Source organism: Morus notabilis, unplaced genomic scaffold (genome assembly GCF_000414095.1).
Source record: "Morus notabilis unplaced genomic scaffold, ASM41409v2 Scaffold315, whole genome shotgun sequence".
Taxonomy (NCBI): Eukaryota; Viridiplantae; Streptophyta; class Magnoliopsida; order Rosales; family Moraceae; genus Morus; species Morus notabilis.
In genome coordinates, this window is record NW_010360512.1 from 375,285 (window position 1) to 390,689 (window position 15,405).

At 34.4% G+C, this 15,405-nt stretch overlaps 1 protein-coding gene across 1 annotated transcript; it reads right to left on the reverse strand.

Annotated features, from left to right (window-relative positions):
• Positions 1-3,012: 3,012 nt before the first annotated feature.
• LOC21399497 (leucine-rich repeat receptor protein kinase EMS1) lies at positions 3,013-6,743 on the reverse strand. Its single transcript, XM_010096566.2, has 2 exons — positions 4,087-6,743; positions 3,013-3,580 (listed from the first exon to the last, which is right to left on the reverse strand). The coding sequence occupies exons 1-2, from the start codon at positions 6,617-6,619 to the stop codon at positions 3,273-3,275; spliced, it is 2,841 nt and encodes a 946-aa protein (XP_010094868.1). The 5' UTR covers positions 6,620-6,743; the 3' UTR covers positions 3,013-3,272.
• Between the last annotated feature and the right edge of the window lie 8,662 nt (positions 6,744-15,405).

Below are 15,405 nucleotides of genomic sequence, written 5' to 3' on the forward strand. Positions count from 1 at the left end.
TTAATCACTACTCTATTAGGAAAGTGCCAATTTACTGAAAAGACCTTTAAATATAAACAAACTGGTTTTTTGTTTTGGAAATAAAAACAAACTCGTTCCTTCCTTAGCCAAAAAAAAAAAAAAAAAAGTTTATTTTTTATTTTTTCAGGGGTAAAGAAATCACTTTTTCTATTTAACCGGATACAACCGGTTTCTATAAAATTGTGGGGAGTACTAAAAGGTTTTTTTGCTAGGACTTCTTACACATTTGAACTTACTTAGAAAGCAAGTTTTCTTTCTAAACTCGGCTAGCACTTTCTCATAAAAGGGAAACCAACGACTCAGAAAATAATAAGAAACCCTTCAACAATGGCGAGAAAGAGAGGCTTTAATGAAGCCATGGAAGAAGGAGGAAGAAAAGCGAAGAACTACGTAACTTTCTCAAAGAGACGAAAAGGCCTTCTCAACAAAGCCTTCGATTTGTGCTACTACTACGACGCCCAAATCGCTCTCGTCGTCCTCTCTCCGACTGGAAATCCCTTCGCTTTCGGCCACTCTTCCGTCGACGACGTTCTTCATTGTTATCTCGGCGGCCAAACGACGCCAATGGATGGTCGTTTCGAAGCCGAAGAGCGGAGGCGCCAAACGGAACGACTGGAGCGGCTCAAACGCAGAATGAAGGAATTAGGGCAAAGCAGAGAGATGAAGAAAGTGAAGGCGTGGATTGAGAGAGAGTGGGGGAGTTGTGGTACGACATTGGAAGAGTTGGAGGTTTTGAAGGGTAAGTACTTGGCGCTTCTTGATAACGTCAGGAACAGATTGTCGTTTTCGGGTAAGGAAGAAAAGATTGATGTTTGTCCTCTTGCGGCAGTGGTGGGTTCTTCAAACGAAATGTCGTTTTCTGTGGAAAAGTTGGGTACTGGTTGTGGTAATTTTGGTTTTACTAGCATCAGAAAGAGTTTTGGTAAAGAAGAAAAATTTGATCTTACTGGTTTTTGCCCTCTTTCTGTGGTGAATTCACCAAACGACATGTCGGTGGAAGAGTTGGGTGGCAATTGTGCTTATTTCGGTACTGATTCTGCTGATACTAGCATCAGAAGGAGATTTGGAATTGGTTCTTTTACGTCGTTTTCTGGTAACGAAGAAAGAGTTGATCTCATTGATGTTTATCCCCTTTCTGTGGTGAATTCATCAAACGACATGCCGTATTCGGTGGAGAAGTTGGGTCATACTAGCATGGTGAAGAGATTGGGAATTGGCTCTTCTTCGTCGTTTTTTGGTGCAACAACTGGTGGAGTGGGACCATTCAACGATTACGTCAACTTTGACTGCGTTGGAATGGAAAATTACACTACTTTGTTCCCACATATTGGTGGTGCTTGCGTTTCTCCTCTTTCTTCGATGGACGACATATCGTACTCGGTGGAAACTTTTGGTACCAGTTGTGCTAATTCTTGTACTGATTACGTTGATTCAAGCATGAAAAGGGGTTTGGGAATTAGCTCTTCTTCATCGTTTTTTGGTGATGGAGTGGGAACATTCAACGATCATGTTGACTTTGACTATGCTGGAATGGAAGGTTACACTACTCTTTTCCCACAGATTGGCGGTTGTGTTCGTCCTCTTGCTGCGATGGATTCACCCAACGACATGTCGTATGCGGTTGAGAAGTTTGGTGCCACTTGTTCTCCTTCTGGTACTGATTCTGTTGGAGATGGAGATGGCTCAGTTTCCAATTTTGGTGGTGGTGGTGGTGATACTCAAAACGACTTGTCGCTGATGGAATATTCTGACACCAACTGCAATTACAATGTCGTTGAAATTTCAGAAGATGAAGTTTTCCACTACCTTGGTCATGTCAATTTTGAACTTTTGTCAGAGTAATGGTTTTGTTGCAACCGGAAGTAACTTTGGAGAAGGATAATGTGATTCTTCACATTTTTCTGAAGCTAAGCTTTTGTTTTTGTTTATTAGTTTATGCTGAAAAAGCAAATGAGTTTTCTATACTATAACTCCGGCAATCTCATTATTGTAACTAATTTGGATATTTCTGTTTTTTTTTTTGGTGAATATTATGTCCATATTTATGTCAAATATTGCTCTTTCTTATTACTCTTTGAATTACTTGTCGTTTTGCTTCAAAGACATGTTTCTTATCTCGTTTAAGGAAAAAAAGTTCAGATTGTTCACCTGAAATTGTTTCTTGGTGTATTGCGAGTGTAAGGTTTAGTTATTGCATAAATGAGTTTTTTTTTTCCCCTTAATATTTGTTGATTGCTTCTGTTCGTTGGTGCTTATTGGCTATAATGTATATTCGTAACAAAATCCTCTGATTTGTTGAAAGTATAATTTAAAAAGGCTTTAATACAGTTTTGGTATGTTGGCCCTTTTTTTCTTTTCTAAACAATATTGTTTTAGTTTGAATAAATAACTTTACATTAATGTTTCAATCTTTATACAAAGCGCAACTCAACGTAGAAGAAAATATACTAAGAATTCCATTTTTTAAAAAGAAAAAAAAAACTTAGAAATTAAATTTTTTTACTAGATTTAGTATTTAATTGACACTGACGTTTGTATCCATTTTTGTCACGTCACTTGCACTTTTCCTCAATTTGTCTGAACCATGAATTTGGTTTGGTGCCGATTTGAATTGTGGTAGTTACAATAGAATAGTGAAGTAGGATTCTGACCACAATATGTTGTAAATTGCATTTGTGGAAATTCTGTTAATTGTCATCCTTCCTTTAACCTTGCATAGAATCATGTGCAACAAACATGCTTTTCTCTGTAAAGTTTTAACGCAAGTTACAAAATTTACCACTAAATTAAGAATTTGAGGACTTAATTAAGACTGAGGTTGAATTGGTTCCGTGAGGGTCGCCAACGGTGACCCTCGCAGATCTGCTCGTGAGGAGGATAATTCAGCTGTGAACTTTTTAAATCTGAATTCTCGTGAAAACCTCAAACATATTCTTCTTGATTCACTGCTTGAAAAGCTAAAAATAAAAATAAGAGAAATACTCTTCAAGAAGGCAAGCAAACCACAAATCCACAAATCCATAACTGCTATGTAAACAAGAAAATGGTTCACCTTCTTTTGCTAGTAAATACATTATATAATTTTCTCTGTTTGCTATAAAAGCAGGATACTAGTGTAGTATACTATATAACTTATCTGGCAAGAAATGCTTTTGCACCACCAGTATTCTAGTAGGAACTAATAAAACTCGCATCAATATTTTACAGACAGAAACTGCTGTTCTTAGAACCAAAATCACTCGGTATCTGCTTCATCTTGCATTGAGAAGCATGCGTAGAACGCTCTTCATCTTTGGCCTTGCTTCGGGCGATAAGCTAACACAACCAAGAGCAATCTTCAAAACTGCAAGCATCTGGCTTCTGGCTGCGAGTGAAGTTCTGCTGATGCTAAAATCAAGCATGTTATCCCACTTATCTTGTTGAACCGAGTTACTCAAAACCCACTTAGCCAACTCAGTCCCCCCACTAACTGCCGGTTTTCCTGTCAGCAGCTCCAACAGAATTACCCCAAAGCTGTACACATTCCCTGCCATTGTTACCCTCATTGTGTATGCATATTCTGCAAACCGCAACATGAAATCAAAATTTTGCAATTTAGTCATATGAAATGTGATGGAGATCAAAGTAATAGTTTCTGTTATTATGTTAGGCGTAAAAATATAAACTATATAGAAGTCTTTTAGTTATTTTATGAAGTCTTATTTCATTTTGCGTAACTAGAATTTTAGTTTCCTTACTGTTTCTGGATTCCCAATTCTTCTAGTGTCCAATTGCCTATCTATAACTAGAAATCTCTATTTCCATTGTTTTTTAGACTTGATTGATGATATTGACTATTCATATTTTCCTCTCTATTGTTCCTCTCCTTTTCTCTAATTCCTCCACTCTCTCTCTCTCTCTCTCTCTCTCTCTCTCTCTCTCTCTCCCTCTCTCTCTCTGTTATCTTCTTCCTTAACTGTTCTACATGACAATAATATCGCACCATGTTTAGCTGAAAGTATAGAGCTAAGTAATATGCAATTGACAGCTGATTAAAGGTGAATGAAAAGTCACACAGTTGCTAACCTGGAGGAATATAGCCAACTGAACCAGCGACTGTTGAAAGATTACCAGTGCTCTTGGATGGATCAATCACCTTATAGAGCTCGATGTCTCCCACTTGCGGCTCCTTCAGGGACTTCAGAAAGATGCTTTTGCTTGACAAGTCGAGTAAGAGTATTGGACCGGAGGCGATTCCATGAAGAAATGAAAGGCCTTGAGCTACTCCAACTGCGATGCTGTATCTACTCGCCCAATCAATGTCACTTCCCGAGCTGCTATGAAGAATGTCAAAGAGGGTACCCTTTGAGGAATATTCATAGAACAGATAAGCATTGTCAACAGATAAAACATAAGCTAGAGGATTCATGACATTGGAGTTGCTCAATTTTCCAAAGGCCTCAAGCTCTGCTCCAAATCTGTCATGGCTGCCCAATTGGAATATCTTGTCACTCCAGTTAAGTTTCTTGACAAAGTAGCTTGATCCGGATGGCATAGTTGCTTTGTAGTAAGTTGAGAACCTAGTTTTCAGCACAATGTTTGACGGGTCGGTAACTGATTCCATGGCTTTGGTGAAGTCTATATTTGATCTGTGAATCCCATTTGAGGTTAGTAAGTTGTCTTGGAGAATCTGAGGGAGGGGCAGATCTTCCACCGGTTGTAATTGCTCATCATTGACCCTGCTATAACGCCGTGAGAGAAACATAACAAGAATTACAACCACTCCAGAAACAACAATAGAAACTGTAACTGCCATAACTATTACAGCCACCGAGTTTCCCTTTTCTGATTTAGACGAAGGCTTCAGCTTTGTAGCATTGATCAAATCCTTGTTGCCACTTGTTTCAAGGGTGACCCAAGAACTAAACTCTGGAATAACTCCGGAGAGGTGATTGTTTGAGAGTGACAACCATGTCAATGACTGCATTTGTGTAAGAAATGCTGGTATCTCACCCAAGAAATTGTTATTCGAGAGGTCCAAAACTTCTAGTGCACGTAATCCATCAAGAGTCTTTGGAATGGGTCCTTCAAAGTGGTTGTGACTGAGATTCAAAGCAATCTGCAAACTAGGAGGCATCCTTGGAATGTAACCGCTTAGTTGATTGTTCCCAAGTTGGAGTTCCAAAAGGCTCTGCATGCTACCAATGGTGTTTGGTATGGAACCGTTAAGCTTGTTGTCTCGTAAGTTGAGATTTCCAAGGTTTTGCAAGCTTGAAATAGAAGATGGTATCTGACCACTCAGAGAATTTGAGCTGATATTCAGGATTGACAACTTCTGTAGTTGTGTGATTTGACTCGGGATTTCACCAGAAAGGTTGTTGAATTCAAGCTTTAAGACTTGAAGGTCGGTAAGATTACCCAACTCTGGCGGCAAAGCACCTGCAAGTCGGTTCTGAGCCAAATCCAACAGCGCCAACTTCGGGAAAGAACCGAATTCAGGAGGAATCGATCCATTCAATTTATTGTTGTTCAGTTCCAAATATGTCAGTTGCTTCAGTGTTGCAAAATTTGCTGAAGGGAACCCATCAAGTGAATTGCTTCCCAATCGCAACCTGACCAAGTTAGGAGTAATATTTGCCGGAATGGATCCTTCTAACAAATTAAATGACAAGTCCACAGTCTGCAAACTAGATGGTGACAAAAGGTCTGAAGGAATTGAACCATTTAATTTGTTATAACTTAGGTCCAAGTTCTTCAGAAATTTTGTAATCCCACGTGGAATTGCACCGTGAAAGCCATTCTGATTCGCTGCAAATCGTGAGAGACATGTGATAGTTAACAGACTTTCTGGGATCTCTCCATTTAGATAATTTTGAGAAAGAACCAAAACCTCCAACTTGGAGAGCTCCCTAATTCTGTCAGGAATAACCCCTGAAAGTTTATTTTGGCTAAGATCAATCAGGGTCAAATTCTGGTATTCCATAATTTCTTCAGGTATTGCTCCTTGAAAAATATTTGCTGAAAGTGCAAGCTCTTTCAAAACCTTGGACTTTCCAAGTTGAGTAGGAATAGACCCACTGAACAAGTTAGAACTTAGATTCAAGCTTTTAAGACCAACCAATCCCTCTAACTCTAAATGAATATCTCCACTCAACTCATTATAAGATAAGTCCAAGAACTTCAATCGAACAAAACCAACAAATTTAGGCAACGAACCACCCAACCTGTTCCTGCTAAAGTTGAGCAGTTTCAGCCCTCCAATTTCTCCACAACCTTCCATGAACTCATCTGGGATTTTGTTCAAACGGTTGTTGGACACATCAAATTCCTGCAAAGACTTAATCTCACAGACGACAGGCAAAAAATCTGAGGAAGAGAGAGAAAACCCAGATAGAGAAATTCCAAGTACAGAAGAATTGCTGGGGTTGCATTTAACTCCCTTCCATGAACATGGCTCTTTAGTAATATTCCATTGAATACTGCTATCATTGATTTTTTCATAGAGAGTGATCATGGTGGATTTCTGGGTTGATGAAAGTTGAGAGAGAGCAAAAGGACAGGAAAAGAAGAGGCAAAACAAAGAGTAGAGAAAAGAACCTTTGTTCCCGAAACTAGCCATTTTTTAAAGCTGTTTGCGGAAGAATGTCCCTGCACTTTTTTTGGAGATACGAAATATAAATAACTTTTTGTTTTTGGAAAGACAAGAGAACACAAGGAGTTTTGGAAGAACGTGAAGAGATTCAGAACAAAAAAAAATGCATTCAATGACGCATTGAAGAAGGCATTTTCTTTGGTAAAAGACGTATCGAAGAAGTTGAAGGGAAGTAGAGAGAGAGAGAGAGAGAGAGAGAGAATGGTGTTATTATGGGAAATGGCAGTGCCGTGTGATGTTGGAAGTGGAGTTGACTGGACTAGTTGGTGTGGTGTATAAAGTGTTAGTATTTTACTGCAAAAGAGAAAAGACCAAAAGACTTTAAACAGATTGGGAGGCTCTCTTTTTCTCGTGGAAAGCTGCCATTTGTTCAAACACGCGTACATGGAAACGACTCCATCAGTAAAGAACAAATGGAATTGACTTGGAAAATGGAACCCCCTTTTCAATTAGGGAATAAAATCTACGGTCCTTTTGCATATTTGTCCCTGAATTTACAGTGTTTTTCCAACTTGTCCTCAATTCTAGTTTTAGCAATTTGCCCTCCTAAAATCTAGGGTATTTGGCAATATGTCCCAACTTTTCAATTTTGTTACTTTTTTTCATCATATTTAAGAGATTGAGAGATGGAGAATTAAAGCCTTGTTCTTTTCATAACTAAAGTCACAACATTTCTATAGGTACAGTATTTTCTTTTATAAAAATTTAAATTTAACTTTTATACTACAGTATTTTTCTCTCACATTAACTTAAGTTATAAAACAAATATACCTTAAGATATTTGTGTTATAATCTGAATTGCAACTTTGAAGTTTTTTGTTAAACATGTTTTTTCGTCACCATTATAATATAATCATTATTAATGGGGCACATTATAACAGTTTTTCAAGTTGAGGAGTCAAACTATCAAAATTAGAAGTTCATGTGGTAAGTTGTCCAAATCATATAAATTTGAGAGGATATTATACAAAATAGCCTAAAATCTGTGAGTGGTCTGGACTTCTTTCCTTTCTTTAAAATTAGTTTTGGTAGTTAAACTATAATAAAAGATAAAATTAACCCGAGTTGTACATCTTTTAAATATAATAATAAGATAAAAAGTCATAAATACCACTTAAAGAGGTAAAAAATATTATTTATGTCATTATACTAAAAAATAAATAATTGTTATTCAATTAATAAAGAGAAAATTAAAGAGCACAATGACATTCAATTAATCATTTGTCTTAGTGAGTATTTTATTATCGTTTTGTATGTAAGCTATAAATAGCCACATTATCAATTGTATTAGGGAGACTTGAATATTTAAGAATTGAATAAAAAGTTGAGTGCTCTCTCCAATTTAAGAATTTTCTTTTTATGGGATCTCTTTACGTAAATTTAGAAATTCACTTCCCGTATTCCGTCCAGTTTAAGTCAGTAAAATTCCGTTCTTATCAATTCTGCTACATCACAATTAGTCTCAACTTCGAATCCTGATCTTGATCCCAATCGAGAATTTTCTTTTTATGGGATCTCTTTACGTAAATTTAGAAATTCACTTCCCGTATTCCGTCCAGTTTAAGTCGGTAAAATTCCGTTCTTATCAATTATGCTACATCACAATTAGTCTCAACTTCGAATCCTGATCTTGATCCCAATCCCAACCTAAAACCCATCTCAATCTTGATCCCAATTTTGAAAACAATAAATTCTTAGTTGAGGAAAAAGCTTTGTAAAAGAATTTTAAAAAACAAAATGTTTCGACCATGTATAGATAATTTAGAACCATTAGAAGACAGAAAAAAAAAAAAAACCTAACTTTTTTTTTTTCTAAAAAATTGACCTTTTTTTATTAAAACAAAAGCTAAAAAAGTGTTTTACAAAAGGGGCCTAAAGAGTCGATATTTGATATTTTCCATTCATTTAAAAATTAATTTAACATTTATTTTTATTTTTTACATGTCTCTTGGCAACTTTGCATCCTATAGTTTCTACCATGATCTCATTTTATACACGTCGTTCACCACTTCCTAGACTTTTTATAATCTAAAAAAAAAAAAAAAAAATCTTCCACCCCAAATTTGTCTTCAACAAAAGAAAAAGGAAAAAAAAAAAAAAAGAAAAAAGAAAAAGCACCTTACACTGGAACTTCCCAATACAGATGGGGGCCGGCGAAGTAATAAAGTAGCCTTCACTCTTCTTGACCAGTTTGGGGGAGACTTGACTCTGTTCTAATGCCGTATCCTTCACTTACAATCTTTTTATTGAAAAACTTCAAAGTCATACTTATCGGCCAATAAGTCCACAAAGAGTTTAATGCATATATGTGATTCTTATGTCGTCACTCTTACTGTGTTTTGAAAGACACTTGTTTGTGCAAATTGAAGGACGTAATACCAAGAGGTCCATGGGGATAAATTGTTGTTTTTTTTAGCTAGATTTATCATATGCTATACTCGGTGATAAATTTTCTTCTAAATATATCATATAACAAATTTGATGTTTGATTACTATTTTTTGATATGTTTACTTTTTCATTTCATCATTACAACATTTAAATCAATTTTTTTAAGTCAAAAGTTTAAGTTTACAACTTTAGGATCTTAATGATTATGGCAAAAAATATATTTAGCATTTGAAGTTCCACTTTGTATTGAAGCACAAATAAAAATAAATTATTAATATTAGTATTTGCATTTAGCATGGTCTAATAACTTTGTTAGGTATACATTTTGTACGATAAATTTAACACAACGATGAGAAATTACCAAGTTTGGAGACAATTAAACTGGTGGTATGGATTGCTACTATTAGTATACTATTGGTAATCGTTGCTTGTAAAGTTTCGAGAGCTTTCTTCTACACGTACAATAATGTATGGTTGGAAACTAGGGAATAGGACTATACATAAACCCGAACAACCTGTAAACCCAACTTAGCTCACCCCAACCCAACCCGAAAAAGGCAACTTATAGCATTATTTTTTATTTTTCGGCTCATTAAATATCGAGCCCGAGGTGTTTGGGACGGTTTGTTAGTTGGGCTTATAATAACCAACACACCCCAACTCAACCCACACAAACATGCCTGATAAGGAGCCTATGAGTGTGGACTGATAATGATGGTTGTTGTTGCAGTGCTTACTTTAGATGAATTTGAATTAAGCCTCTAATTTATGTTTGCTTTATGTTTGATGTTGGATGGACTACTTTGCTTCATGTTTGATGTGAGATTGAACTTTGAATTGCTATCTATTTGATGAGGGACTAATCAGTATTATTTTTATTTGATGATGAACTTTGAATGTTAAAGTTATGTTTGATTATTAGTATTATTTTTATTTGATGATCAGTATTATTCGATGATGAACTTTTAATGTTGGAGTTCTTATTTCTATTTGATGATGAACTTTGAATGTTGGATTGAACTTTGATTCTTTGAATGATGAACCCGACCACCCAACCCACCATGTCCCGCCCCAACCCAACCCAAACATCATTGGGTTGTGAAATTTTTCTAACATCGTTGAGATTAAATATGTGTAATCTGCACCTTTTAAGGTGGGATAAGAAAAAACTTTACCTCGCACTAACTCAACCCATGTACTACGGAAGCAGGAAAACTTTGTAGCATGGACAAGTAGCATTTTTGGGAACGTTAGGAAAAATTAGTAGCATTTTTGAAAATGTTACTTTCAGGTTGAATATTCGAAAACGTTACCAAAGGAGGCCTGTGTTTTTCCTCCCTTCTTTTCAAATTGACAATTAAACCTTGTGAGGTTTTCCAGTTTAGGAACAAATTGTCTACTAAAACCGAAAATAGATTATCTAAACACGTGTCTTGCGTACGTGCACATAAATTGATATTTTGTTGATAGTATGTGCATAGATAGTTCATGTATAATTATGCGAGTTGCCTTTACTTATCAAGCAAAAAAAGCCAAATTATAAACCACCACAAAAAAAAAAAAAAAAAAAAAAAAAAAAACCAAAGAAAACAACATCGCTCAAATTCACATTGCAAACGTCAGAAGGAAAAAAAAAAAGAAAAAAAAACCTCCCACAAATTTGATCTTCTTCCTTGACTCACACCTATATTTTCCTTCCCGTTTAGTTAACAGAGTTAGGGTTAGTTATACTGTAGATTTTAAAAAAAATTATTGTTAGTTGTGCTGAAAAAGAAACAGATGTTATCAAGAGTAGTTACGTGTTTGGTAAACTGTAATTATATAATATTGATTCTAGGGGTATTATGGGTATTATGAAAGTTTCATTAATTGTACTTCAAGGTGATTGCTGCACAATCTAAAAGCTAAAATTGTCTTTAGACTGTTTCTAACTTTCTATAAATTCTTTAAAAATTCTTTCAGAATCACTTTTTATGATTTTTATCAAACACAAATTTCAGCTGTGGATTACTAAAGAATTGATTTTGAGATCCAAGAATCACTACCAAACATACTTTTAATGTGAGGGGATGTTGACGTGAAATGTTTAGTCAAGAGGGTCTCTCCTTAATTTAGGTAAAACACAGGGTCAGGTGTTAGTGTGATTCTCCCAATAATCAATTTACAGAGTAAACAAGAAGTGAACAATGAAGAACAATTGAGGTTGGCATATTTGTTAAAGTGTATCCAAAGTTTTTTTTTTTTCTCCCTTCTCTTTACGTTTCCAAAAAAGCCTTCTTCTTCACACCATCAGAACTAATTAGGGAAAAAAAATTGTGTAAATACAGCAACACATCTTATAAAGTTCAAAATATAAAAGAGAAAATAAATCAAGTTTTCAAGCGTTGAGACTTATCAAATAAAACAAGAAAATACCAATGGTAAATATTGGATTTATTCTATTAAACTAAGGATTTAATGTTAATTTGAATTTATTAGGTAAATAATTTATTAGTCAATATAATGATTAATAATGGATTTGTTATATAAATATTGGATTTACTAGGTAAATACTTTATTTACGATCAAACAAAACAATTTGTGATCTAAGTAAATCCCTTATCTACTACATAGGTAGAAACTTTATTTACGATGAAAAGAAAATCTATTTTCTTAGTTAATTTATGAGGCAAATACTTTACTTACAACCAAAAAAAAAAAAAATCTACAACATTTGGTAAATATTTTATTTACGATGTTTGTCTTTTATTTACCACAAAAACGCTTTATCTTCTCTGATAAATGAAGGATCTACGGTGCACATCCTATTTCTAGTCAATGTTGATGCAACTTCAATAGAGTCTCGAGCAATTTCCAAATCACATGAAACAAATGAACATAAATTTAGACAAACTCAAAAATATAATTGTAGACAAATTTGTACTTCTTTTTTAGTTATCTTACAGAAACTTCGAAATAGATTTACGATCTAACTCATATTAAGAACTTGGAATTTACAATCTCTTTTCAGTAATCTCTCACAAGCAAAATCATTAACCAAAGTCGAAACTAACTCTGGACCTCTCAGTTAGCTAATGCAGGGCAATAAGTTGCATTGGTGGCCATAGTCCACCTCCCTTCTCTCTCTCTCTCTCTCTCTCTCTCTCTCTCTCTCTCTCTCTCTCTCTCTCTCTCTCCAAGCTGCATGGGTGCACCCCACCTCTGCTGTTTCTTCTCTATCGCCTGATATCGCCGCCGTTGCAAGCCAAATGACTATTTCCTCTCCATTAAGAGGGCATCTATCCGTCGAGCTATGTTAGCGGTGTGGTTGCGAACTCTTGTTTTTTTTGGAAAAAAAAATCATCTTTTTGATTAAAAGAAAAGCAAAAAAAAAAAAAAAAAAAAGTGTTTCAAAAAGGGGCCTAGAGTATCGATATTTGGGCTCCGTTCATTTCACCGATTCGAGTTTTGTTACAGTAAAAAGCTCTTAGAAACAGTCACATCTAACTTTTTTGCTACAGTAAAATGCTCTCACGTAAAATCACATCTCAACTCAAATTAAAAACTCGAATCAGCGAACTAAACGAGCCAATATTTGACATTTATTTATATTTTGTTAAAAAAATAAATAAAAAGTTAATTATTAGAGTACGTAGTTATGTATAGAGGCTACTTTTATTTTATTTTTGTTAAATGAGTTATAGATATAATTTTTGACACCGAAGTATAGGGTTAAGTATGGTATTTCAATACATGTCTTAACACCGTGGATGATAATACGGCGTCACTGACTCACTATTAGGAAAAACAAACATATAAAAATGATTACAGTGTCATGCATATTAAGGAAAGCCACCGATACGACTACCACATAAAACTTGTACAATACATAGAAAGAATAACAGTGTCATAATTATCATAATCAGGCGGTGCCATTTGTGATTAATTTTTTTATACAGCTAGAATGTCTATTCATATTAATAGTATTTGCAGTAAAATGATTGGAGATATACACACAAATGGAGATTGATGAGGTTCAATTCAAAGATCTGAATTGGCTAATTGCATTGCATATTACTTCTAGATATATTCGTTAAGTTTAAAAAAAAAAAAAGTGCACAAATGCAGTACATTAAAATGAATAATGAACTTGGAACAAACTTTATTTTTTGTGACAACTGTAAGTTGATCTGAATTTTTGAGGGAAAAAAAAAATGGTCGGAGACATTTATCATTTATATATATTTTGTAGGATAAATTTAACACAAAGATGAGAAATTACTAAGTTTGGAGACAATTAAACTGGTGGTATACCATTGGTAGTCGTTGCTTGTAAAGTTTCGAGGGCTTTCTCCTACAACGTGCAATAATGTAAGGTTGGAAACTAGGGATAGCAGGAAAACTTTGTAGCATGGACAAGTAGCATTTTTGGGAACGTTAGGAAAAATTAGTAGCATTTTTGAAAATGTTGCTTTCAGGTTGAATATTCGAAAACGTTACCAAAGGAGGCCTGTGTTTTTCCCCCCTTCTTTTCAAATTGACAATTAAACCTTGTAAGGTTTTCTAATTTAGGAACAAATTGTCTACTAAAACCGAAAATATATTATTAAACACGTGGCTTCCGTACGTGTACATATATTGATATTTTGTTGATAGTATGTGCATAGATAGTTCATGTATAATTATGCGAGTCGCCTCTACTTATCAAGCAAAAAAAAGCCAAATTATAAACTACCACACAAAAAAAAAAAAAAAACCTGAAAAACCAAAAAAAAAAAAAAAAAACCTATGAAAGAGCCGACAACATCGCTCAAATTCACATTGCAAACGTCAGAAGAAAAAAAGATAAAAAAAGAAAAAAAAAAAAACCTCCCACAAATTTGATCTTCTTCCTTGACTCAAATCGTGGACCTATACAAGTATTGATTTTAAATGTATTATGAGTATTATGAAAATTTCATTAATTGTATTTCAAAGTGATTGTCGCACAATATAAAAGTTAAAGTTGTCTTTAAGCTGCTTTTGATTTTCTTTAAATTCTTCAAAAATTCTTTAAAATCCACTTTTTATGGTTTTTAGTAAATACAAATTTCAGCTGTGGATTATTAGAGAATTGATTTTGGGATTCAAAAATTACTATCAAACATACCCTTAGTGTGAGGGGACGTTGACGTGAAATGTTTAGTCAGGAGGGTCTCCCAATAATCAATTTACAGAGTAAACAAGAAGTGAACAAAGAAGAACAAATGAGTTTGGCATATTTGTTAAAGTGTATCAAAAGTTTTTTTTTTTTTTTTTTTTTTTTTTTTTTTTTTTTTCCCCCTTCTCTTTACGTTTCCAAAAAAGCCTTCTTTCTTCACACCATCAGACCTAATTAGGGAAAACAAAATTGTGTAAGTACAGCAACACATCTTTATAAAGTTCAAAATATAAAAAAGAAAATAAATCAAGTTTTCAAGCGTTGAGACTTATCAAATGAAACAAGAAAATACCAATGGTAAATATTGGATTTACTCTATTAAACTAAGGATTTAATGTTAATTTGGATTTATTAGGTAAATAATTTATTAGTCAATATAATGATTAATAATGGATTTGTTATATAAATATTGGATTAACTAGGTAAATACTTTATTTACGATAAAACAAAACAATTTGTGATCTAAGTAAATCCCTTATCTACTACATAGGTAGAAACTTTATTTACGATGAAAAGAAAATCTATTATCTTAGGTGATTTATGAGGCAAATACTTTATTTACAAAAACAACAAAAAATCTACAACATTTGGTAAATATTTTATTTACGATGTTTGTCTTTTATTTACCATAAAAATTCTTTATCTTCTCTGATAAAGGAGGATTTACAGTGCACATTCAATTTCTAGTCAATGTTGATGCAACTTCAATAGAGTCTCGAGCAATTTCCAAATCACATGAAACAAATGAACATAAATTTAGACAAACTTAAAAATATAATTCTAGACAAATTTGTACTTGTTTTTAGTTATCTTACAGAAACTTCGAAATAGATTTACGATCTAACTCAAATTAAGAACTCGGAATTTACAATCTCTTTTCAGTAATCTCTCACAAGCAAAATCATTAACCAACGTAGAAACTAACTCTGGACCTCTCATTTAGCTAATGCAGGGCAACAAGCTGCATTGGTGGCCATAGTCCACCTCCCTTCTCTCTCTCTCTCTCTCTCTCTCTCTCTCTCTCTCTCTCTCTCTCTCTCTCTCTCTCTCTCTCTCTCTCTCAACAAGCTGCATGGGTGCACCCCACCGCTGCTGTTTATTCTTTATCGCCAGATATCGCCGCCGTTGCAAGCCAAATGACTCTTTCCTCTCCATTAAGAGGGCATCTATCCAAATCACTCTTTC